This window comes from Diabrotica undecimpunctata, chromosome 9, assembly GCF_040954645.1.
Source record: "Diabrotica undecimpunctata isolate CICGRU chromosome 9, icDiaUnde3, whole genome shotgun sequence".
Taxonomy (NCBI): domain Eukaryota; kingdom Metazoa; phylum Arthropoda; class Insecta; order Coleoptera; family Chrysomelidae; genus Diabrotica; species Diabrotica undecimpunctata.
Genome location: NC_092811.1, coordinates 16,361,252 through 16,388,937, shown reverse-complemented (window position 1 = coordinate 16,388,937; position 27,686 = coordinate 16,361,252). Strand labels below are relative to the sequence as shown.

The window sequence follows — 27,686 nt, the reverse complement described above, 5'->3', positions numbered from 1 at the left end:
AAAATTAAAATCTGTGTTAATATGCTCCCTGGCGAACATCAGTCTAATACGCCTATTTTTTGGCTAATAAAAGGTTTATTTCTAGCAGTTCGACCATGTAGATTATTCTTTCGTAATATCCGTCTAATTGTTTTGGGGTTACATCTTTTCCAAAGTGTGTTTCCACCTCATCTCGTAATTATAGTGTACTTTTTTAGGATTATTTGCTATTTCTCTGACAATCCATCTGTCCTCAAGTTCAATAAAAATCTTATTTGGAGCTAACCTTGATTTATTTTCAACTCTATTTTCATTTTGGTAACGTTCAATAATGTGCTGAACTGTTGATGATCATTTATATACCATTTTGAATATGTCGCTTTGGCTATATACATTTCTATAGTGAGTAATGATTAAACTTTATTCACTAATGGTAGTTCGGCGACCCATTCTTAAAGAATTTTGGTATTTGCCGATTAAATACTTTGAAATGTCAAATTAAACATAAAAATATCTTCAATATGAATTTAATGCAACGCCTACTTCGCAAATTTCAATTTGATAAGTTGTGTAATGATTCATCTTATCTGCATCATTTTAGCTGTGACATCAAAGTCCTCAATAAAATAATTAAATATTTATTGATCTGTAAAGCGGCCACTATACCACTCGCGAAGTTAATTGAAGTTCAGCGTGTACGAGAGTGTAGACAGTAGAGTCAAGGGGATTGAAGTTCGGATACAAACTGTCACACTACATTACTCGACTTCACTTTACTCGATATCATTGCTAGTGCAATAAAGCCTGCCTACCGGCACAATATGGTCTATGAATATGGTCTACACAATTTACGAGAACAGTAGATCAGAGATCTTTTATGAACTCTATCTTTGATACATGCTTGAGTAAAGGGAAACCAGATCATAGTCGAATTTTCAAGTTGGGAGCAGACAACAAAAAAATATAGTTTTCAAACATGCAATCCTACGAAAATCATTAGATCTGTGACATTATTGACCCTCTCAACCAAAATATTACCCAAATTATAATTAAATGCCATATGCTCCAGGAATTGATAAAATTAGATCACCAAACATTTCGCAAAACTGCCCAATTATTTCTATAATCCAAGGCAATCAGAATAGTCTCAAATAATATGAAAACATTTTTATGTCGTCTGCATACGTTAACATCTCACAGCCAGTCAAGGATCTAATAGCATCATCAAAAAAAAACTGAAGAGCAGAGCTCTAAATGGGCACTGCAGAGCTAGGAATGTATTCAGTTGAAGAAAAACCCTTGAGTTTGACACACAAAGATCGGTCTGGCATATCACTTTTCAACCAGTAAGGAAGTTCGCTAGACTACTAGTGAAGTTCAGTGAGTACAAGGGTGTAGAAAGGTACTGCATGCGACTTTCCTTCGCCTTGTTCTAATAATAAATAAGTGCAATGACTCAAAACTTTAATGATTTTTTCTTTTTCTCACAGTTTAGTAGAAATATTCCTAACAAAGACTAAGTTTTTTCATTTTAAACAATTTTGTGTGAGATGGAGCTAATGAGTCAAACCTGGTTTTAGTTACATTGTACTGAGGTGGCTTCAGAAAGTCATAACGTGTCCTTAGTCTTTGCTTTAATAATGCTTGGGCTGGTGATACACCTGTGACAGTAGATGGGGTTTTTCTATATGTGAACAAAAAATTAGGAAGTTTATTAAGGATAGTGATCTTATTTATATACCTGATTATCTAAAAATAGTGCTTTCTTTAAACCCTTTTTTACAGTTTGTACCCCTCTTTCAGCCATTCCGTTACTGTGTGGGTGGTAAGGAGGTGATTTAATCGGTTTTATACCATTTACTTGACAAAATGATATAAATTCGGATGATCCGAATGGGGGGCCATTATCAGAGACGCATTCTACTGGGAACCCAAAAACATTTCTTTTAATTTAAAAATGGTCTCTTTAGCATTGAGCCATTCTCCATCAATTTAACTTCTAGCCATTTAGTTTTATCATCGACAACAATAAGGAATATAAACTCATTTTTATAGAAAAAATCAATATTCTATGAAAATTATTAGGAGCACTAGGCCATGACATTAGATTACTACTACTACTGGTGAAGTTTTGTGTTTTCTGACATATCTCATATCGACTAATAAATTTTTCAATTTTCTCATTCATGCCAGGCCACCAACAATAGGATCTCATTAGCATTTTCCATCTTACAATACCTATATGTTGTTCATGGAATAGTTGTAGAATATTTTGTTGAAGGCTAGGTGGAATTACCACTTTGTTACCAAGAAGTAAACAATTATTTTCTACAGAAAGCTCATTTTTTTCTTGTACAAAATAGCTTTAAATTTTCATCTGAAATTACATTAGGCCAACCAAATTCAATGGTCTTTTTAATAATTATATCTGAATTAGAAGCTTTGGCTATATCCTGATAATCCAATGGTGGTGAATCAACTACACCAAAAGAAAATATAGTGTCAGATATATTTGTTTTGCCTGTGATTGGTAAACGTGATAAAGCGTCAGCTTTAGAGCTCAGTTTGCCTTTTTTGTACTATATCTCATAATTATGACCACTAAGTAGAATAGCCCACCTTTGAATACGCATAGCAGCAGATATAGGCAAACCCTTATTTCATCCGAAGATAAATTTTAATGGTTCATGATCTGAAATAATGTAAAACTTTCCAGTAAATAAAAATTTATGAAACTTTTTGAAATAAACTAAATTTTTACACAGCTACACCAAATTAAACATAAACAACACTGGTCATCCAAATATTCATTCATAACATTCAAATAGTACTTTATCGCCCTCTATGACTGTTGGGAACAATTAGCTATTGCCGGTAACCGTTAAATCCTTTCTTTGTAGTAGTATCAGCAAGTGAACCAAGGTCCACGCATGCGCAAGGTAAAAAACACTTTCCCCTAATTTAATTTCAGTATGAAATTTTTTTCTAATAAATATTGAGCCGCTGACACAAGCTAGTTTTATTGAGAAGCAATAATTGCATCATTTATGCTGTAAGCGACCGTATGTAGGCTGTGCTTATAACTACTTATATGTATAGTTATGTCATGTTGGAATATAAGATGGAATACAAGATCTGAATAATGATATTTTTGAGTAAATTGATGAAACAATAATATTTTTGTGTCATATTATCCAATATTTAAGTACTTATTTAAAAATACTTTATATTTTACTAAAAGTTATACTTTATTGTACTTTGTAACTAACGTTTTTTATCTTAGAAATATCCAAATAAATTTTTGAAATAGAAGTTGCTGTTTGTTTTATTAATCAATTAGGCCAGCAACGAAAAAAAGCTCTTAAAGGTATATGAGGGATAGCTGAGAAAAATCATTAAGGACGTACAGCTCATTTTGCAGTGTTTTTTAACAATAACAAAAAGTGAAAAAAAAATTGGCTATAAATCGTTTCTTATGCATTTTGGAGAAAAATGGTTGAAATAAAAGTTGTACATCTTTTCGTTTTCGTAAAGGCTCCATTGAGGGTGCAGATATATAAAGAAAAGCTTCCGGTGTCCATTTATGTCATAAACCAGTAATTATAATGTGGGGAACATGGTCCAAAACAGTTTTTTTACTTTGAACACTGCAATAAAATATCAGGATTTCGGGATGATTTTTGCGAAGCCATTCGAGAAACATAAAAAACTATTCAAAAATCCGAATCCGACCACAATTATCTTAGTAGAAAGACAAGAGGTAAATTTATAAACTAGTAGATAATTTCAAGTCAAAAATTAAATCGGCACCTGGAAGTAATAGTCAATTAATTTAAAAAAAAACTATTAATATATATATATATATATATATATATATATATATATATATATATATATATATATATATATATATATATATATATATATATATATATGTTCGGATAAGTTTCCGCGGTCAGATAAATGAAAATTACTGAGTTCTCGGGAAGAACCGCGTTGAGAATTTAAAACTCGACGTTTCGGCACCCATTTTGGAGCCATTATCAAGAGGGATACGGTTCGGTTCGAGTTCGGGGTCTCAATCTGCCTACTCCCCTCACTCGAGACGTACCAGTATCGTGTTCTATATTGCAAGAACTGTCTCTCGGCACTGAGGTCTCAATCTGCCTACTCCCCAGTGTCGTCACTCGACACTGGGGAGTAGGCAGATTGAGACCTCAGTGCCGAGAGACAGTTCTTGCAATATAGAACACGATACTGGTACGTCTCGAGTGAGGGGAGTAGGCAGATTGAGACCCCGAACTCGAACCGAACCGTATCCCTCTTGATAATGGCTCCAAAATGGGTGCCGAAACGTCGAGTTTTAAATTCTCAACGCGGCTCTTCCCGAGAACTCAGTAATTTTCATATATATATATATATATATATATATATATATATATATATATATATATATATATATATATATATATATATATATATAATAAACTTTAAGACTCTTTGGGTAAAACAGTTGAAAGAATAGGCTAAGTGTACTCCTGTTCCTTTATTATTCTAATATTTCGTCGATAGTCATCGACATCAGGGATGAGGGATTTGAGATTATCGCCGTAGTGAAAGCTGGTCTGGAAAGTTTTTTTCACAAAATACATGTATTGTAAATTTACAAAGACTGGTACAAAGACAACGCACAATTTTTACTGTTAATTATTGGACAGAAAGTCCTCTCGTAGAGAGTTTTACATCTTTTTTTATTTAATTGTTAACCTGAACTTTATGTCATGTAAAGCCGACAATGTGGTTGATTTGTAGGTTTGAAAACTGGTTTGAAAAAAAAAGATGTATAATTTTTTGCAATAAGGTAATAAGCCACACACATTTCTCGTAGAAATTCTGCTAGGCATATGAACAAAAATACTGCAGCCGGAGATATAACGCAGTACACATCATAGTTACACAACATTACTGCGTTATGTAGACGTATTGTACGTAAAGGCAACAATACATACATGTATTTCGGTACATAGGTAAAATATGAAATTTTATAGTAAGCTTAAAAAGTAACAAAATCTTTTGCTAAAAAAGGGAATAAGCCGCATAGAAATAAACTTACCAATATATGTGTAACTCCTTCTGTTGAACAGTCACTTTCAGTAACATTGTAATCTTTATCATTCAGATCGTCATCTGAATCAAAATTAGAGAATTCACTTCCACTACTACTCTCAAAATTAACTTTTCTTTTAGCTCGGCGTAATTTATAGTCATCCATCTTGAAAATCGCCTGTGGCATGTTCCTTTTCTAACCAAAAAGTTCTGAGTTTTGGCAATTGGGAAAGAAATTGGGAAAGAAATTCGCGTATCCTCTATACGCCATCTCTTTATCAATAGCTGAAATAATTAATCAGCAGCTTCGCTGCACACTTGCAGGTATCTTTTAAAGGAAATCTAATTTTTTAGATTTATGTGGCTTGTTACCTTTTCCCCCAAGCCCTTCAATTAAGCAAAGACTAGGACAAACAAGAACAGCAATCCGACAACTTAACTCTGTATGGTGGAATAGACACCTAAATATGAAGACAAAACACAGATTTATAAAACATTAGTGCGAAGTATTATGACATAATGGGGCTGAAAATTGGATTATAAACAAGAAAAACAGCTGGAAGATAGTAGCAACAGAGATGAAATGCCTGCGAAGATGCTGCAGAGAAACAAGAATGGCTAGGAGAACTAATGACGAAATAAAGCAAAGAACATCAATAGAAACAGACATACTAACATATATAGAACAAAAAAGACTTAAGTGGTATGGACATGTACGAAGAACTAGCGACAGCAGATGGATAAATAGAATAACCGAATGAAGCCTCATAGGAAGGAGAGAAACAGGACGACCCGAAGATGCTGGAGGAACGAAGTTGACAACGCCATGAGTAAGAGAGGTCTAAATAGAGAATGGGTCAAGAGAGAGAAATGGAAACGGTTGAGCTAGGGAAGACAGTCCCTAAATATATATATTAATATTTAATATTTCATGGTTTACAGCATAAATATTTGTATGTATTTATATTTATTTGTATGTATATTTCATATATATTATATATACTTATATTTTTATATTTTTTTATATTTTTATAACACTTTTTGTAGTATTTTTTTTACGAATTTTTCTCAAGTTTTAAAAGTTTTTTTGAAATTTTTTTTTTCCGAAATGTCAATCACAAAAAAATCCTTTTTTCATTGTTTTACAAAAAAATGCAAAGGTGGCGTTTTCCCGTTTTCTTTCATTTTTAGCGGTTGTTTTTGTTATTATCCCTAAATATAGCATCTTCGCCATTACCCACGTAGCCACTGCTGGATGGTCCTGGTTGGAAATAAAAAACTCTTTCAAATCTATAAAACAAACATAATCATAAGATACCGAACAATATTTACTTGCCAAGCTGCAGTGGCGCACACAGAATTTGTCTGAGGGAGGGTTTTGAAATTTTTTATGCTACCTCCCTTTTGAGTCCCGAAAATTTGGGTTTTAGTTTAATTTAAAGTACTAAAGATAGCAGTGCCAAAGATTCAGGTATCTATTATCCTGCCTACCAACTAAAACCATCCTCTCTTACTTGTGCGCAGTTGACTGTCGCACGTATCGTACTCCGAAAGTGAGGTGGCCGCTGTAAGGATGACATTGGATGTAAGGATGACATTTTTGGAACACTCCCTTCTTTTATCTAGATCTTATCTATTATTCTGAAGCTATTTTCTTGTGGCATTTTAAAGTAATTACTATTTTAATGGGAATACACTACAATTGAAGGTTAAAATAAGTTTATTGACGTTTGACATTAATCCAACTTGTAAATATAGTACATTTTGGAGAAGGCTATTCCCTTATTCTCGTTCTCCTCCTCCAATCCTCCCGGTCCAAGGCATGCTCTTCTCCTCCGAACCTCTCGATTCCATCGCTCTTCTAATTCCTTCATTCGATGAGCGTCGAGGTCTACCTTTTTTTCTTCTTCCAGGGGGCTTCCATTTGTGAAGTTTTTGGGGACAACGTTCGTCAGGCATTCTCAATAGGTGTCCAATTGTGAGCCTCTTCTTTCTATTCTATCAATGAAAGATTCTGTAGTCTCTTCTCTCATAGAGATGTCTCTTGTCTACTGTTAACACATGAAGATGAACACAACCCGTGATAGTTTACAAGGCCGCCGCAGACACAGTCCTGTAGGCGTATGCTACTCGCAACAGACTCGTTCTGTCTAATTTTTCATAAGTGTAATATATTAGGTATCTATATCTAAATATAATGAAAAATAGAATTAATTATTGTGTATGAATTATTGTGTATTTATACAATAATTATTGTGTTCTACTTATTTAAGTGGTAATTTAATTATTCAATTAGCGTTTTGGATTTTTTGTATTATGTGTGAAAGACAAGTTACTTTTTCCTACTATTCTTTATCCCCCTGGGGAGCAAAGCTGGAACTTACCGATTTCATAGGACATAAATCCATCCAAAAATTAAAATATTATCTACAAAACAGTTCTTCGACAAATCACAGGCTATAAATAAAACGAACCATGTACTAAAAACTAATTGTTCGCGAAGATTGTTCGAAATTTGTTCGCGGTGTAAATCAATCCTGAACTATGATCCGCGCCGCGCTTGCGTAGGTACAACCCGATTACTAAGAGGATTCTGAATTGATTCTGAACGCGTCCGTTACTCGTACCACGAACGAAACCAAGGTTATGTCATGAAATGTAATATTTGTGTTAATATTATATTAATATTATATAATATTAATAATAAATCACAATAAATAATAAGTTATTTGTCTATATTGCCTGTTAAGTTTTGTGCCTTTTGTAATAAAGTCTTTGCCTGTATTTGCACCTTTTTCTTCAATTTTTGTTGTCTGTAAATCCGAGTTCTGTTTATAAAAGCAGTATTAATACAATTCTTATCTTTTTTCCCGCTTTCCTATGTTTTGTTAGTATGCAAGTGCATTTAAAATTGCAAAATTGTCCTTGACTTATACTTTGACCGTAGTTGAAATTACATCATTACATTCCAGTATAAATTTTGTATTTATTTGCTTAGTTGAGTAAAAGCATGTAAAAGTCTAATATCAATTAAAACAAACGAAACAAAATTGAATATCATATGATTGCACATTATTAATAACCAACATTAAGGTGGTTCATTGTTCAAAAATGTATTACACAATATTTTGTGTTTCAATTGAGTAGAGGTAAGAAAAATATTTTTATCATATTATATAAGTCATACATTTCAATAGGATTTCGATAAAATTAGTGGTCTCATTATCTAGAGATTTCCTTTAGTATTTGATTTCTTAGTACATATTACATTTTTCATGCACTCATTTTTTCTTCTTTTTTAAGTGCCTTGTTTGTTTCAATGTTGTCAATCATTAGGCCATGGGTACTTTCATCGTTAGGTCGATACTTTTCAGACTGCTGATCTAAAAAGATGGTTAAGTTTAGTTCGCACTATGCTAGATTTTAGTCGGGTAGCGAGTATCGAGTAATTTAGTAACTAAAATCCTCACTACTGCCCAAAAATCGTTCGCACTTGTAGTAAGTAGTAGAGTTCACAAGTAAGTTGTGGTTTGCAAGATGAACAGCCTACAACGCAATAAAGTAAGATTATGCTAATCGTAGCTGCTATTTTAGAAGAGATGGATGAGGAAATTTGTGTGGTATATAAATTTCTATATTTTCTTACTACAGGATGTTTATTTGTAGATGTAGTTTATTTGTTTGTTCTTTTAAGGCCGTTCCTCGCGATTCTGGGCATAGCTAAATTCCAATGTAAAAGTTTATATCAAATAACGCAAAAACTATGGCAGATATTGAGATGATTCTTTTTTTATATGAAAGGTCTTAAAAAGTTCTAGTGCACTATTTGGTTGTAAATTAATAAATTGTTTAAATAATATTTTTTTTTTCAAATATTTTCGGTTAAAATAAACGTAATTTTTTTTTTTTAAATAGGGCACTACAGAATTTGACCCACTTTCCGAATCTAATTTTATTTTTATCATAAAGTGTAACACAAAGCAGCTATTTGGTATAAACTTTTTAAAAAATCTCAAAGTTCTACTAAATGTTACTCTCTCTCGGTCAGTAGGTACAGGCTGTCCTTGTCGATAGTTTCTGGATTCTCGCCGACGGGTAGGTAAGAATGAGGGAGGGTCATAAATAATGTTGAATAACATTATTAGGGCTTATTCGGACTTTTGACAAACCAGTGTGTTAATTGTTTTTAATATGGGTAGTAGTACCTATAATTTGATTAAATTTTTATATGAATAGAAATATTTTCTGTTGATTTGTGACATTTTCCTTTTAAATGTTTATACTGTTTTTATAATAATACTATTGTTTCAGTATTTGCTTATATAATAATAATTTATTATGTAGAAATTTTGGTCAATCAGTCAGTACATTTTTTTTGTATTTCAATCAGAATTATTATTTTCTTTTCTTCTGTACATGAGCTCAGAGTAATACCCAAATATTTTGCAGTATAGGAATATGGAGTTTGATTATTTATATTTATTGGACAATACCCAAATATTTTGCCATATTTGAATATGGAATTTGATTATTTATATTTATTGGAATATTAATTTTGAACGTTTTTGTTAGTAAAGTTTACATAATATATGAAGTTTGTTTCGTCACTTGCTTGTCCAGTCATATTAGTCCAGGGTAATAAGTAGACTTCGGCAAATATGCAAATAAAAATGTAGAAAATATGCGCATAAATATGCACGTGTTTACCCGAAAATATGCAAATATTTTACAAAATATGCATACAAATAAATAAAAAAATCGTAAAATAGTAACAATTTTATTTAAAAAAAAAGTGTACATAACTAAATATTTCCTACTATTCATTAAGATTTACATTTATTTTAAGTAACTACATCATTTTTAAGTATGAATAAACTTATTTAGAATTATGGTAACAATAAATGACCAAGTGGTGTTCAAAATTTTCTAACAAAAACTTGTGGCTTCTGTCTGAGTACATATATTTATATATGGAAAAACTTCGTTCAACATAAACTGATGTAACGGGAGCATTTTTCAAACTAACCAAAACATTTGGTTCTAAATTAATTGTTTCCGAAATATTTCCAGCTAGAACACTGACTACTTCAGAAAGAATATGGTAACCTTTATTTTTTTTTCCATAGTAGCTTCAAATTTGTTTAAAATATCTTTTCCAATATTACCTCTAACGTTCCGACAACATGACGCAAATTCTTTTATTAATGCTGTACTTTCGAACAATGACAGTTTTGGTGATTCTAACTGAGTAATTGTTTTTTGAACAAAACTAAAATTTGATTTTATAAATGAAAGTTCTTGTTGAAGGAAGTTACTCTGAAAAGTTTGTTTAGAATCCAAAAGAGATTGGGAACTGATGTTAACGTATCAATTATGTTCTTTATTTTAACAAAATGATCTGCATAAAAATTAGCTGCTTCTAACCATGTTCCCCATCGCGTTAAAATAGGTTGTGGTGGAAGAGGAATGTTAGGTAGCATTTCTTTATAAAGTTGAATTCTTATAGGAGATTTAAGAAATACTTTTTTGACACTGGATATCATGGTATTTACAAGAGGAAACTTTTTTCGTATTTCCTCTGCAACTCTGTTTAATCCATGCGCTACACAAGTAACATGTATTAAATCTGGGAAAAATATTTTTAAATTTTGTCCTGCTTTCACCATATAAGGAGCAGCATCCGATAAAATAAGCAGTAATTTATTAGAAGGAATAGTTGTCGGAAGAAAAAAAGTTGCTAATGTTTCTAAAAAGCATTTGTTTTCTCAAGTTGCTGGCATGAAATAAGATGAGATTTTGGTAAGGTATCTTCTTTAAGAACACCAATCACTAAATGAGCAATATACTTTCCTGAGGAATCAGTGGTTTCGTCTACAGATATGTAAAAATAATTATCTGCAATTTCTTCCTTAATATTAATTAACACCGACGAGTATAGCCCGTTCACATTATTTCTTCTTAGAGACCGATCACTTGGAACATTAAGTTTGCAATATTTTTTTAGAAACGAACTAAAATTTACATTTGCTAATTTTGAAAGCGGTATGTTTGCAGACACTAATGCGCTACACAAGTCTTCATTAAAAGTTTCTTGCTCATCTAATTTTTTTGAAGTAGATTGGAAACATTTAGCCATTGAAGTTTGATGTTTTCCTCCTATTTTTCCTTTTTTTGCAATGTGTGAAGCAGTTCTCACATGGTGGTCTATCTGAAATTTCTTCTCACATGCTATCTATAAATAAAAATAAAAACCTTTATTTTAACCCAACCTTTAAAATATAAAAATATACAAGGTGTTTTTGGTTAATCAAATAACTGGTTTGGAAAAAAAAAACACTCGCTAAGTGTTTTAAATGCAGTATTAATCCACAAATTAGTTTTTGGTTACTAACCATTAGTACATCATATAACTTATTTTAAAATTCAACAAAAGTTTTTTTTTTTTGTTAATTCAATTACAATAAAAATAATTGTGTTTTAGAATAGCTGACTTCATAAAAAAAAGTAAAGGTGAAAATTTTTTCTAAATACACACCATTGTATTGTACCATGGACAATTTTTTCTCACTAAAGGAAGCTATTTTTCATTTAAAAACAACCTACGAGTACTAAATTTCAAGTAAATACGTTTATTGGTTTTAAAGTTATTGTTCTTATTAACTAAAAGAATTTAATTTTTTTTTAATTTTAACACCCTGTATCTCGAAAAGTAAATAAGTTTGACCCCTCATTAACTATATCGTTTTGTTCAATTTTTCGAGAAGTATCTACAGTCAAACGTTGTAAGTGTCATTTGGAAACACCCTGTATGTATGAAATATTAGATATTACAATTTTGCCACAGACTGAACAGTAGATTTTTCCCATATCCATAGACAGCTCTTTATAAGGTTTAATCCAAGTTGAAGCACTGGTTGTTTTAGGCATTATAAAATCACAATCTTCCTTTTTGTTACGCACAACGAGTGTTTACGCTTTGAATATCAAAACAAAAATGATTTACAAATCTGAGCATCAAATTAGAAATGTTTAGGTACCTAATTCAATAAACTGGGAGATTTTGGAAAATCCCTAAATTAGGAACAAAACTATTAGCCGTTTACCTGCTGTTAAGATACAATAAATTGTAGATAGATTTGGGGATTAGATCATAAAATGCAAATGAGCGAACCCTTAGCGATTATCCAATAACTGAATGCCTCAGTGACCGAGACTTTCTAAGAATGTTGAGGGCTACTTAAATTGATATTCTTTGAAATTGTAAATGTTTTGTTCCTGTAGAGATTACGTACTTAGATCATTTCTTGATTAAAATGAGTACAAAATTTTATACAAGAATTGAAATAAATTGGTATGTTTAAAAATTTTCAAATACAGTATAAAAATCTGAACTTTTATGCACTTTATGCAAACTTTTATACAAATATGCCAAAATATTAAATATTTGCATAAAATATGCACAATATGCATATTTGCCGAAGTCCAGTAATAAGGATTTTCTCGTGACAATCAATAATCCAGGTAACTGACAACTTTTTTAGTTATTGTAGACATATAAGAACAAAACCTACCTGTTTCCTAAATACTTGAAATAAAATTACAAAATTTTATTTTTTAGAATATTGACAAAGCTTCAAAATGCCGATTTTTGTAAGTTGAAAAGTCAAGTTGTTGCTTTGCAAACTGCAAAATAAGTGACAATTGATATTTGTTAAAAACTTTTAGTAAACTTAAACTTTAAACTTTAGAGTTCCAGCCAAGGTTGGATATTGGGGTACTTAACAAACCCTCAAAATCTGGAACCGATGTATTAGTTTAAAAGTTATTGTATTTGTTTATCCCAGAGGCCTTTCTTTTACAATAACATAAGACAGAAAATAATAAATATAGGGTAATGCTGTGGGTGACAAATGAAAGTAAAAGACTTTATGATTTATTATAATCAAAAATCCTGATGCCAAATTTTTGAAATTATGTAGTTTATAAACATTTAGAATAACTTTAAAAACATAAAACTTTAAAAACTTTGTAAAAAACAAAATTTGGACTAGGAAATTAATTACATTCCTGAAATGCAAGAGTGTGGTTTGTTGACCGATATTATATCATTCAGCAATAGGCTCAAATATCATGGAACAAGTTTGATAAAAAGCGCCACCAATAATAACGCCGAAACCTTCAATTTTGTTATAGCAAAATTTGTTGGAGGTAAACGTGTAAATCACACCATGAGAGGTGGCTATCGGTTAAGGTGTTTGGCGGCAGCAGCCTCATATAATTCTCGGGGAAATTATTTAAATAATATATTGCAAAATATAAGCAAAAGTCCAACTGGTTATTACCAAAATTTATTTGCTCAAACAAAAATTAAAAAATGGGTCCAGCAAACAAAACGACAAAAAAAATGTATTAAAAAACAAAGTAATAATCAACCTGATAAATACTATGGCCTAAATGCAGAAGAGTTAGTTCAGTTGTCAGATGAAGCAAAAAGCAAAACGAAGCAAAAAAACTGGAATTTTTAAAAAAATTACAAAAAAATATCTCGGAAAGAACAGAGATTTTTAATAATACAACGAGTCAAAATAACAGTGCTGCATGGTTTATTGAACGTCAACAACGATTAACATCCAGCAATTTCGGAAAAATATGTAAATTGCGAGACAAAACAGACAGAAATAAAACATTGGAAGCAATATTGAATCCAACGTTTTGTGGAAATAGATTTACGGAATACGGAATTGCGAACGAACCTAAAGCAAAAACAATGTTAGAAATAATTTTAAATACATATAAATATTGAACCATCAGGCCTTTTCATACATGATGAATATCCCTTTCTTGCAGCTAGTCCAGATGGTTTAATAGGTGACTCAGGCGTAGTCGAAATCAAATGTCCATATAAAGCAAGAGAATTTACGCCTGAAGAAGCTATTGAACAAAAAAAACTTCAATTTTGCCAACTAATTGATGGCCAATTGCATTTGAAACGACCTGATTCCTATTACTATCAAGTGCAGGGACAGTTATTTATATCTAATAGAGAATACTGTTACTTTGGAGTATGGACCCCAAAAGGTATTTTATTCGAAAAGATCTATAAAGATGTAGAACTGTGGGAAAATATGCTACCAAAATTGCAAGATTTTTATTATAATTTTTATCTGAAACAGATTCTAAAGAAGCATTACACATAAATCTATCATGTGAATTTGATAGTAATATGCGTGATTTCTCTTTAAAATATATCTATTATCTTTCACTTCCATATACTTTAGTATTTTCTTTAGTGTTCAATAAATAATATTACTCTGGTATACTCGTATTATTCTAATTATCCCATAACCGCACTGAATAGAAGACCGCCCGATCGCTTTATTTTATAGACCCAAGACTTTTCACCACAGGGGGTTTTAAGTAGGTATAAATATAAAATCTAGTACAAGATGGCGTTAAGAATATTTTCCGTGAATGGATTTTGTTTCCGTAAAGAAAGATATTTTTGAAATAGATATCTCACTCAATTTTACTGTTAGGATTTTCGAGGATAAGCCTTTGCCGGAACTTAATATTCCACAAGCATTCATGTTCTAAATATTTGGAAACAAATTTCAAACTTGTTTCTTCGCACCAGGGTAGAGACATTTTTGCGTTTGCAACTAATGAACTCGACTAATTCGAATGGTTCAGACTTATTTAGCCGGTCAGCCGGTGAACCAGTGAGCGGTGGGAGGTGCTGCTTGCCCAAAAAAAAAAAAAATAGAATCAAATGGATCTATTCGATTAAATTACTTACTAATCTACTCGACTAAATTGTTGACGTAGTCAAGGATGCTCCTTCACCCAACATTTGAATGTAGTGGTATAGGAAAGACTTTTAATTTTAAGTTTTTTTTTTTAATAATTTGGCTAATTTAATTATAGTTATTATAAAGAGATGATAAAATTATGTTATTATAATATTTAATCATAAATACCTAATATTTTGAAGTTAATTTAATGTTATTGATTTACAGTTATTTTGTTCACTTAGATTGTTTTAGTACTTGTTCCGAGATTAAATCACAACCTGAGGCCTTTCGTGAGTTGAGTTTGTTTATATCTTTCTTGACTTCTATAGAAGTAAAACTTTTAATTTATTTAATTAATCTTCCTCTTCTTCATTTGGGTCTGCTGGCTCTGTTGAAATACGTTTGTGAGATGTTCAGCAAGGAGATCCGCTTTTTCTTTGTTGGAACAGGCCCATTTGCCATTTGGTTTAAGGATGGGAAAGACAGTTGTGTTTAGTTTCTTAAGATTCTTAGTCGCCTTCCATAACGTCTGGTCATTTGCTGTAAGGTTTGTAATGTAATGTTCGAAGGTTTCGTTGTTTGTGGTTTTGATGGCTACTCCAAAGTTGCCTACGTAGTCTATTGAATATATGTAGATCTATGTTCTTTCTAGATCTTTGCCAGGTTCTCCTCGCACGACGTTTTTCAGCAATGAGTTGTCGAATATGCAGGGTAACATTTGTGGCATGTGTTGGTTTGCGTTCAGTTTATGGTGTAGATTGCCATGCCGCCTTTTGCACAAGTGTGGTGAAGTATTGAGCTGCTGTATCTTTTTCACGTGTAGATTTGATCCGCAGATTAAGATTGGTGTTTTCTTCTAGGTGGGATAAAAAATCTGCCCAGTTGGTGTTTTTTGACGTAAGTTGAGGAGATTGTGGGTTGTTTAAAACTGTGGTACTCAGGCTCATAATAACCGGTGTATGATCCAATGAGAGATCATAGCTGGATTCTAGCAGACAGTTGTTTCTGAACACTCCTTTGCTTATGTAGTAGTCCAGTAGATCTGGAAGTTTTCTGGGGTCACTCGGCCAGTACGTAGGGATTCCGTTGCTGTGGCAATCATAGTTGTTGTTGGACATTGCTTTTAGCCCCAGTGTGTTTCGCATTCCAGTCTTCTCCGGCTACCAATTGACTCCCAAGTAATTGGAAGAAGGCTTTGTATTTATTTGTGGAGATTGCGTGATGAGGTGGGCTATAGATTGCAGATATGTTAAAGTGCCATGGCGTTGCATTGTATCGCTGCTTGTATTTTTTCTGTTGCATATTTCGGCAATACATGATGTGATATACAACTGCGGATGATTACCACCGAGCCACCACGATCTGTACCATCAGGATGGGATGTGCTGTATCTGTTATAGAGCGGAATATTGCACGTAGTTAAATCGGTAAATTGGGTTTCTTAAATAAGCAGAACATCAATTTTATTCAGGTTTAAGCAAGTAATTACTTCTTGCTTATGGTTTAGCAGACCATTAGCGTTCCATGTGGCAACTCTAAATATGCTAAAGAATTTCTTTGGTTAATGGCTTGTGTTAGTAAGTTTAATATTCTATTTTGACTTATAAGTTGCGAAAAAATGTTTTTGAACTCGTTTAGGAATGTTAATAGTTGTTGTATATTAGTTTTAGGTTCTGAATCGTAGTTGGTTTGATGTGCTGTCACGTTTGCATATGTTCTTTGATGGTTTGGTAGAGTGGTGTTTAGCTGATTTGTTTCAGTACATACATGTGGGCTGTTGAATGTTGTTTTTTGAGGCTGTTGGTTTCCTCTTTTTTGCTTATATCTGTTTTCTACTAGTTCCCTGTAGACTACATAGCTCAAGATCACTCTGTTATCTTTTTTGCATAATGCACACTTAGCTGGAGTGCCTCTAGGATTTTTACAATCTTTTGTATCATATTTTCCTTCACATTGTTTGATGCAGTAATGCGGTTTAGTGTCTAGGAAAAATAAAGATAAGGGTTCCTTTGTTTATCTATGGCGAATGTTAGTTATATTGCGAATTTTATGGCCAACTTTCTCTAGTTCCTTTGTTATATCTGTTGTGGGTGTAGAGTGATGGATATGTCTTATTAATACTCTGTAAGCACGTTATTTCTCTATTTGGTAAGTGTCGTAAATGATTTCTTCTTCTCGTAAAAGTCTTATCAGTTTACTCTATGTATCTATTGTATGTTGTAATCTTGACAGTGTCGCTTGTTAGAGTTCTGGTATAGTAGGTTTCGTCCTCCCCAATTTGTGCTAAGCTATCGACCGTATCTTTAAAGTTTTTGACGCTATATCCAATTCATATTGGATATGGTACACTTTTGTGAAACTGAATGTTTTTTAATAGTGGACCTGCTGCTTAACTAAAACTGCTGAAACTAGAATAGACACTGATTGCTGGTGTTCCATGTGTATGAATTGTTCATAGTAGAAACAGAATTTGGTACGGCACTGCCACTTTACTGTTTATTTTAATAACTAGAACTTTAATAACTAGATTTCAATTTGTTCTTATCAGTGGTCACTTTTTGCTATCGCACTCGGACGAATACGTCCTTACTCTACGATATTCAAGTGAACACTGGTCAAAGATATTCTAACTCCCTTTTTTTTTTTATTATATTTATTATTGAAAAGCATCTTTCTGTAACACCTGTTAAAAAACGCACCATTTGAGTACACAGTTAAGACTAACTTTATTTTGTACCAAAATTGAATATAGTTGACAGTTTACATATTGATATCCTATACCAACCACGTTACTAAACAGGACGTTTTATTAAGAATACAAAAAGGAAAAGAGTTTTTAACCACAATAGAAATAGCCAAAATCGAATACTTCGGTCACATCATCATGAGGAACAGCGAAAGATATGGGTTGCTGCCATTAATTTTTTAAGGAAAACTAGGTAGTCAATATTCGAAATGGATAGGCGCTACAAGAAGAATACAGTTTATATTTTACCAATCTTAACTTCCTGTAAATGACATAATATGGCGCTAATTATGGCGCGTATTAGTCTTTTTTATATTTATTTTTAGTCCTAATCTTACAGTAACTGTTAGTCTTATTGAATAGTAGTTGAAGTTGTTTAGCAGAGCATGCCATAATTACCTTTTAATTTGCTTGTCTTATGTTGTTAATAGTTCTTTCATTATTTATTGTTCCTTTAATTTCTGATAGTAATGCTTCTTCAAAAATATCTATCATTTCGTATGGAATGGCGTTCGTTATCGAAAACCATTTTTTCCGGGTAGATCTTGAGAATCATTGATGTCTCTTACTTTTTTTTTTTTGTTTTTTTTTTGAGGTCCAGATAAGCATTTTTGAGGTTCAGAAAGAACAAGGATGCAGACTTGCCAAGAACTTGGGAATGACAAGGAAAAACTTACGCTTGATAGTTGGTTTTTCCACTGGTTATTGTCAACTAAGCAAACACATACACACCGGGACTAGTAGATCCACGACTACGTAGGAAGTGTGAACGAGAAGACGAAACTGTAGAGCATGTCCTATGTGAATATAATAAGGGAGATGTTCCCTGGTGACTTGTCTACCTTCCTAGAAATAGCAGAATAAACAATGAGCTAAGGACGACATCTGGAGGTCACCACAGGATAATGAACAAAATTGCATTAGACCAATCTAAGATTTAGAAATTCCATTGTAAGCGTTAAGATTTTTCCTGGTGCAGATGTCCCCTCAGACCATAACCTCCTTGTCTCAAAAATGAAACTGAGAGTAAAAAAGATAATAAAATAAGTTCTAAGGTGAATTCTCAGTTACTCAAGATAAATAATATCCGTGCCGAGGCTTCAACTTGTATCAATCAAGAATTGAAGAAATTAACATCACAAATGAAAAACTCTGAGAGTGTGAACATTATGTGGAGCAAAATCAAAGATTCGGTTATAAAAACACAGAAAGAAAGTCTACAAAAGAAAACAGAAAGCCGAAAACCTTGGATGACTCAAGAAATACTGGAAATCATGGAACAAGGAAGAAAATATAGAAATAAAAACCCAAATAAGTTTAGAGAAAAACATAAATGAATAAGGAACAAAATAAAGGACGCTAAGGAAAAGTGGATGATGGAAACATGCATCTCGAAGTGGAAGAATTGCAGAAAAAGCATGATCATTATAATTTACATAAAAAAGTAAAAGAATTATCTGGAAAATCACGAACAAATTCACCTAACCGATTAATTGACAAAGAGAATAAACCTATTAATAACCCAATTGAAATAAAACAAGTATGGACGAAATATATTGAAGATCTTTTCATGGACACAAGAACGGAACCAACACAAATTAATAACGATGAAGCTCCAATAATATTATTGAAACAGTGGTAGCTCTGTATAATTTCACAACTCTTGCCCAAAAATGTCTAGATCATCAAAAATATCTTTTCGTTGCGTTTATAGACTATGAGAAAGCTTTCGACAAAGTTAAACATAACATTCTCATGGCATGTCTAAAGAGAAAAGGACTCTACAAAAATGACATTAACATAGTGAGAAATCTCTATTGGAACCAACAGGCTGTAGTAACATTAGAAGGAAATAGCACGGATGCGCAACAGATAAGTAGAGGAGTGAGACATATTACAATTTAATATATATTTCGAAAAAGTTATTTACGCAAGCACTTGAAAACTGTACAGAAGGAATCAAGATAAATGGTGAAAATATAAATACCATCAGTGATGCCGACAATACAGTCATTATCGCAGATGTTACTTAACATAATTTGTGATTACGGAAGATCTGAATCCGAAATCAGAAATTCGTCCAAGAATAGAGCAATCAAGAGCAGCCTTTTTGAAGATGAGGAAATTTCTTAGTAACGAAAGACTCAATCTGCAAATCCGATATCACATGGTAAAATCTTATATCCACTCTATTCTTCTTTATGGTGTCGAAGCCTGGACTGTAAAAGTTGACTTAATGAGAAAACTGGAAGCTTTTGAGATGTGGATTTTTAGGAGAATTTTGAAGTACCATTGACCAATCATGTTACGAACGAAATGGTGTTGTACAGAATGGGAACTTTTGACCACCATTAAAAGGCAAAATACAGCATGTTTGGGGCACATACTTAGAAATGATAAGTACGAGTTGTTGCAGCTGATTGCGAAGGGTAAAATCGAAGGAAAAATGGATCCTGGTAGACGACAAATATCCTGGCTGACTGGAAAACATTCGCGACTGGACCGGGCTAAACACACAGACGCTCTTAAGAAAAGCAAAAGATAGAGACGAATTTGCAATGGTTATAGCCAACCTTTATTAGTGGAGACGGCACTAGAAGAAGAAGAAGGACGACATATATCTGGGAGGATGCACAATGAGTCAATTATGGCCTGTAGGACTTGACTGGTCCTCCCTACTCTACAGATATAATCAATTGTAGCTTAATCGCCTATAAACATACTTAAACTTCTTCTTCTTATGGTGCCCTATCCAATTAGTGGATGTTAGCGACAATTTTGGCATACTCCTCTCCATCTTATGTGGCTCTAAAGAGTACCTGGGCATCGAGGTTTGTCCAATCCCTTATGTTTTGAAGCCATGAGTATTTCTTTCTTCCGATGCCCCGTTTTCCTTCTATCTTCCCTTCAATAATAAGCTTTAAGAACTGGTACTTGGAATTTCGAAATACATGCCCATATTTTCTGCCCATTCGATTTAATACTTTGATATTTGTTGTGTGATCTATCCAGGAAATTTTAAGTAGTCTTCTAAATACCCACATTTAAAAGGCCTCCAATCGGTTCATCACATTGGCCTTTATGGTTCAGGTTTCTACACCATATAGCAGTATGGAGTAAATGTAACATTTTACAAAGCGATATCGAAGCGTTAAGTTAATATCTGCTGTTGCTTAGCAAGGTTCTCATATTAGTAAATGCTGTCCTGGCTTGCTCAATCCTGCTACGTATCTCTATGTCTGGATCTAGATCTTCAGTTATCCAACTACCGAGATATCTGAACTTGGTGACTTTTTGGATGTTCTTATTGTTTACTCTTATATTTAATTGCATATTTCCTGTTCTACTAACCACTATTACCTTCGTCTTCTCTATATTAATCTTCAAGCCCAGTCGTTCCCCTTCAGTGTTTATTCTATCTATTAGTCGTTGTACCGCTTCTTGACTATCAGCTATTATGACTGTATCATCAGCATAGCGAAGATTACTAATAGTCTGTCCGTTGATTTTGATTCTATCTTCAGTGTCACTTAAGGCTCTATCGAAAATCGTGTCAGAATAAAGATTAAGAAGGAGGGGTGACAGAACACAACCCTGTCGTACACCTTTTTAGATTGAAAAACTATGATATAGACTCCAGTCCTACTCTCACAGGTGCCACTTGATTCATATAAAGGTTCTTATGATGTTAATATAGAAGAATCCTGAAGATATCATGGACCGAGCATGTAACAAACAACGAAGTCATGAGAAGAATCAACAAAAGAATGGAAGTATTGGAAACCATCAAGACACGAAAGCTGCAATACCTGGGGCATGTTATGCGTAATGAGAGATACAACCTACTTCAATTGATTATACAAGGGAAAATCCAGGGCAAGAGAAGTGTAGAAAGAAGAAGAATCTCATGGTTGCGTAACTTGAGGGAATGGTACGGATGCACATCAATTGAACTGTTCAGAGCAGCAGCATCTAAGATCAGAATAGCCATGATGATTGCCAACCTCCGTCGCGGAGATGGCACGTGAAGAAGAAGAAGATGATGTTAAGGTCATTTTCATTTATCGAACGTTTCTGGAGCAATCTCACTAATTCTGAATGATTAACACAATCGAACGCTTTCTGGTAATCTATAAAGCATAGGAAGACATCTTTTTGCTGAAGTGCTTCTCTTGTGCTAAATCCTTGTCTGAAACCGAACTGTGTGGGGCTAATGTATCTTTCACATCCGTTGTATATTCTTGTGTGAATTATCTTTAAGAAGAGTTTTAGGACCTGGTTCAGTAAGCTGAGCATTCGGAATTGGTCGCAACTATTAGCATTTGACTTTTTTGGGATTGGTATAAAGGTTGATTGAAGCCAATCCTGTGGTATTTGACTGGACCCATAAATGTTATTAGAAAGATCGACCAAGGCGTCTATATTGTCTTTACTCAACATTGTTAGAACCTCTATATATATGTTGTCTGGACCTGGAGCTTTTTCTCATTTGCTCTGTTTGATTGCCCTTACAACTTCTGACTTCAATATTTTGGGGGAGGTTCACTTTTATATTCACTTTCAGAGTTTTTTCTAGTGTTGTCTGAGTATAGTTGCTGTGTGTAGTTTCTCCAATGTTGAAGTAGATCCTTGGAATCAGTAATTAATTTATTGTCCTTCACAATACTGTTAAAACTGCAAGGTTTTGTATGACCTATCATTTCTTTAACAAGTTGATGTATGTTAAAGTGGTCATGTTTTTCTTCCAATTCCTCCATTTCTGCACACCTGTCTAGCAGCCATTGTTCTTTAGCTTTGCGACACTCTTTTCGTATTTGTCGGTTAATCTGCTGATGTTTGGTTCGGTCTTCGCTTTTAAATTATCTGCGTTAATAATGTAAATTAAACTTACACATGCAAAAAGAAAGCAGTTTAAAGACGTTTTTAATGGAGTTTTCATTACGCGAACTTTTTATCTTCCTTTTTTTTTGAGAGTGTTTTCAAACAAAAAAATATTTTTATTTATGTACAACTATTCGTTGGAGTTATTATTTTTCAATTATTTCCTTGAAACCATTTTAAACATATTTTTACTTTTTTAGATACCCATCTGCTGAGAGATATAGACCTAAATAGGAAAAATGTACATTAAGTTTAAAATTGACAGTGGAATCTAGAAAAATGGGCTCGACTCCAGAATGGTTCCAAGTAATATTTTTATTGCTAATGATAGCTGCAGCATTTTTTCTTTTAATAATATGCCTCAACTTCTGTGGTATCAGTACAGGAAAGAAGCAGATCCGTCGTCGGATAGTTGGAAAACGAAACAATGTTAGATACTATAAGACTAATAATAATTATAATCGTAATAATTATGACGATAGTGAGAATGGTTTTATCAATGACCCTTATAGAGAAACGACAACTACTAACGCTTACAATTTCAATAATTTTGAAACAAACCAACCAATGTTCTCTGAACATGTTCACCATGTCTATCATGCCAACAAAAATGAACCAGTGTATTCTGAAGACAATTTTCAGCACACTGTAAGTTTTAGTGGTCATGTTGACTCGGGGATGGCTGCAGACTTATCTGCTGCTATTGCAGCGGCAATGTCATTTGCTATAGATACGGCAAACGATATCGGTAGTGGATTCGATTTAGGCGGTGGTAAATTTGATTCAAGCGGAGGAGGATTCGATTCAGGTGATGGTGGCGTTGATTCAGGCGGCGATGATGGGGATGACGGCACTGGAGGTGATGACATGGATGACGGTACTGGAGGTGATGACGGGGATGGCGGAACTGGGGGTGATGACGGTGACTTGGGCGGCGACACTGGTGAAAACGATGACTAAAATAAAAAGTATAAGATCGATATTTGATTCAAATTCAACAGAAGTTTTTTGTAAATACTTATTAAACATCTATTTTAATTTTAGACACAGAGTAAACTAGGATTATTAAAATTTTTTATTAAAAATTATGTATAAAAGATATATTTATTTAAAAGAACCCTTTTGGGCCAAATCACAGAACGTTTTCGGAATAAATATTCCATCTTTGGTTCTTCTTCTTAGAGTGCCGTCTCCCTACGGAGGTTGGCAATCATAATGGCTATTTTTATTTTTGAACTTGCTGTTCTAAACAAATCAATCGATCTGCATTGATACCAATCATGAAGATTCTTCAACCATGAGTTCTGCCTTCGGCAAACAGATCTTCTTCCTTGAATCTTTCCCTGTATTATAAGTCTCAAAATTTCATATTTTGGTCCCCTCATCACGTGGCCTAGGTATTCCAAATTTCTGGTTTGTATAGTGGTGATTAGTTCTGTTTCTTTACCAACCCTCTCCAGTACTTCTTTATTTTTAATTCTATCAGTCCATGATATTTTTAATACTTTGCGGTATAACCAGAGTTCGAAAGCCTTGATTCTTTTTAAATTGCATTTTTTAATGTCCAAGTCTCAGCTCCATATAATAATATTGAAAAATATATAACAGCGAATGGTACGTAGTCTGATCTCCAACTTTAAATTTTTGCACGTTAGGAGTGGCTTCATTCGTATAAATGCTGATCTGGCAATCTCTATTCGCCTGTTTATTTCTACAGTATGAACATTGGTTTCATTGATCAAAGTTCCCAAGTACTGATATTTTTCTACTTGTTCTATCACGTTACCATTGATTGTCAATAGGTGATGTTTATTTTGTGGTCTTATGTATTACTCTCAGCAGTACTTTTAAAGTATGACTCATGAGGCTCAGTGTTCGATCAGAGCACTCTTTTGCTGCTGTTTTTTAGGCATAGTTAAAAATGCTGACTTCAGCCACTCTTGTGGTATTATTCCCGTATCGTACACCGTGTTGAATAAATCTGCGAATCATCTTTTTCAAGTGCCATCTCCGAGGCGGAGGTCGGCAATTATCATAGCTATTCGGACTTTTGAGACGGCTGCTCTGAAAAGTTCATTTGATGTACATCCGTACCACTCTCTCAGGTTGCGCAGCCATGACATTCTACGCCACCCTATGCTTCTCTTTCCTTGGATCTTTTCCTGCATAATCAGTTGGAGCGAGGTGTATTTCTCTCCACATGTAATATGTCCGAGATATTCTAATTTTCTTGATTTTATTGTATTTAAAATTTCCATTTCTTTGTTCATCCTTCCCAGAACCCCTTTGTTTGTGACGTGTTCTGTTCATGATATTTTCAGAATTCTTCTGTACACCCACAGCTCGAATGATTCCAGTTTTTTCATAGATGTCGCATACAAGGGCCAAGATTCCATTCCATAAAATAACGTCGAAAAAACATAGCACCTCGTCAACCTAACTCTTAGTTCCAATTTTAAATCCCTGGTACATAGCACTCTTCTCATTTTGTTGAAATTTGCTCTAGCCTTTTCTATTCTTATTTTGATCTCCTGATTGTAATCATTTGTGGAGTTAATCATTGTTCCCAGGTATGTATATTTGTCCACTTGTTCGACGTTGGTTCCGTTTATTAGAAGATTCTCGTTATTTCTTTGAGTTTTCAATATTCTTATAAATTTCGTCTTCTTGACATTCATTGTTAGACCATACTCTTTTCCATACTCTGCTATTCTGTTCACCAGTCTTTGAAGATCTTCAATGTTTTCGGCTAAGATCACAGTGTCGTCCGCATATCTAATGTTGTTAATGGGAACTCCATTTACCTTTATTCCAGCTGTTTCACCCTCAAGAGCTTTTTTCAGGACCTCTTCGGAGTAGGCATTAAAAAGAATTGGCGACAATACGCATCCCTGTCTCACTTCACATCTAATTTCAATTTCTTCTGACAGCTGTTCGTTAACACGTACTTTTGCTCGCTGTTTGTAGTATAAATTTGATATAATCCTGAGATCGTTGTAGTCAATCTTCTTTGATTTCAGGATATTCATTAATTGTTTATGTCGTACTTTATCGAATGCTTTATTATAGTCAATAAAACATGCGTATATATCTTGATTGACGTCCAGGCATCTTTGTATCAGCATATTAAGTGAAAAAAGAGCTTCGCGTGTTCCTAGGCCTTTGCGAAAACCAAATTGTGTATCATTAACGTCTATGTCCAGTTTGTGATATATTCGGTTTGTGATATAATCTGCGAATACTTCCAAGTTACAACAGTTTAACAGTTTTACTGAATTTTCATCTAATCCAGCTGCCTTATTGTCTTTGAGTTTTTGATAGAATATTTAATTTCATCTATCGTGATCTTCCGTCTCTCTAAAGTATTTAATTCTTGAATTTTCTGCATTTCACCTCTTTCGTCTTGGAAAAGTTCTCTAACGTAATTCTCCCATCGTCTTAATTTCTCTGGTAAATCTATTAGTAGTACTCCTTTTTTGTCTTTTATGTGTCCTTGCTGTCCATTTCAATCCATTTCAGTCACTTCTCTTATTTTTTTGTGCATATTTCTCATATCATATTTTGTTTCTAGATTTTTCTATCTCTTTACATTGTTTCATCAAATAGATTTCCTTAGCTGTTTTGATTTTTTCCTTAATTATTCGTTGTATTTCTTTATACTTCTGTAGATCTTTTCCTTTATATTTCCTTCTATCTTCCATCTGTAATAGTATTTCCTTCTGTCATCCACTGTTTTTTAGCCTCTGACCTATGTTGTATCAAACTTTCTTGAACTGGTTTCAGTAATGTGTTTTTTATATTATACCACTTTTTATTTACATCCATAATTTGTTTGTTGTCAGTTAGTATTTTTTGCATATTAACATTCACATTATTTTTTAATTCGTTTTTTGTTTCTTCGTCTTTTAGCATCTTACATTAATTTTTCCGTCAGCAACTAACGGATTGTGGCCTGAGTTAACATATGCTCCATCTCAGTTTTAACTGAGGTTATAGAGTCTTTATATCTGCTATTTACGAGTATAAAATCTGGTTTGTGACAATGTGGTTTTCTGTATGTGAAGGAGATGTCCATGGATATATTCTTTCTTATTGGCAATTACCATATTCTTTTCTGGCAGAATTCTATGAGCTTTCTCCTCTCTCGTTTCTAGTTTCTAATCCGAACTGTCTAACTATATTTTCAACTGTACCTACTGCAATTTTTGCAGTAGGTACTTATTTATCTAAAACTCCTATTTATTTTTAATTAAAATTTTCACAAATAAGTATAAATTAAAGGTAATAAAAAAAATTAGTGCGAAGTATTATGACATATGGGACTGAAAATTAGATCATAAAAAAGAAAAACAGCAGTAAGATAGTAACAACAGATATGGAATTGCCTGCGAATATGCTGCAGAGTAACAAGAATGGATAGGAGAAGTAATGACGAAATAAAGTAAAGGACATCAATAGAAACAGACATACTAACATATGTATATAGAAAAAAAAAGACTAAAGTGGTATGGACTGTAAGAAGAACTGGCGACATCAGATGGACAAAGAGAATAACCGAATGGAGCCCCATACGAAGGAGGAAACAGCACGACCCTGAAGATCCTGGAGGAACGAAGTAGACGACGCAGTGAGTAAGAGAGGCCTAAACGATGGAGAATGGGACAACAGAGAGATATGGAAACGGTTGAGCGCGGGAAGGCAGTGAATACTGTAGAATCCCTGAATATATATTATAATATTTAATCTTTCGTGGTTTACAGCATAAATATTTGTATTTATATTTATTTGGATACATATTTCATATGATTTTATAAGCTGTTTTATATTTTCATAACACGTTTTGTAGTAATTTTTTATTTTTTATTTTTCTCAATTTTTAAAGTTTTTTTGAAATTTTTTTAGTTTCCGAAACGTCAATCACAAAAAATCCTTTTTCTCATTGTTTTGACTAAGTCCAAAAAGATTACAACAGTAGCGTTTTCCCATTGTCTTTGATTTTTAGCGGTTGTTTTTGTTATTCCACCTAAATATGGCATCTTCGCCATTACCGACGTAGCCACTGGTAGATGGTCCTGGTTGGAAATAAAAAACTCTTTCAAATCTATAAAACAAACATAATCATAAGATAGCAAAACAATCTTTACTTACCAATGTACCCATTTCATAGGACATAAATCTATCCA

General features: G+C 33.2%; 1 protein-coding gene across 5 annotated transcripts in view; it reads left to right on the top strand.

Moving 5' to 3' along the window:
• LOC140449591 (uncharacterized) overlaps positions 1–23,591 on the top strand; it is a 47,743-nt gene extending 24,152 nt beyond the window's left edge. For 2 of the 5 annotated variants that reach the window (XM_072542811.1, XM_072542812.1), the window contains one exon: positions 22,704–23,591. In XM_072542811.1, the coding sequence (XP_072398912.1) occupies positions 22,783–23,463 (681 nt within the window). In that variant the 5' untranslated portion in view covers positions 22,704–22,782 and the 3' untranslated portion in view covers positions 23,464–23,591. Of the gene's footprint in view, positions 1–5,226; positions 5,248–8,014; positions 8,235–8,567; positions 8,706–22,703 lie in introns of those variants that run through there. The other 3 variants (XM_072542810.1, XM_072542813.1, XR_011951837.1) reach the window with 3 other exon arrangements.
• Positions 23,592–27,686: the final 4,095 nt, after the last annotated feature.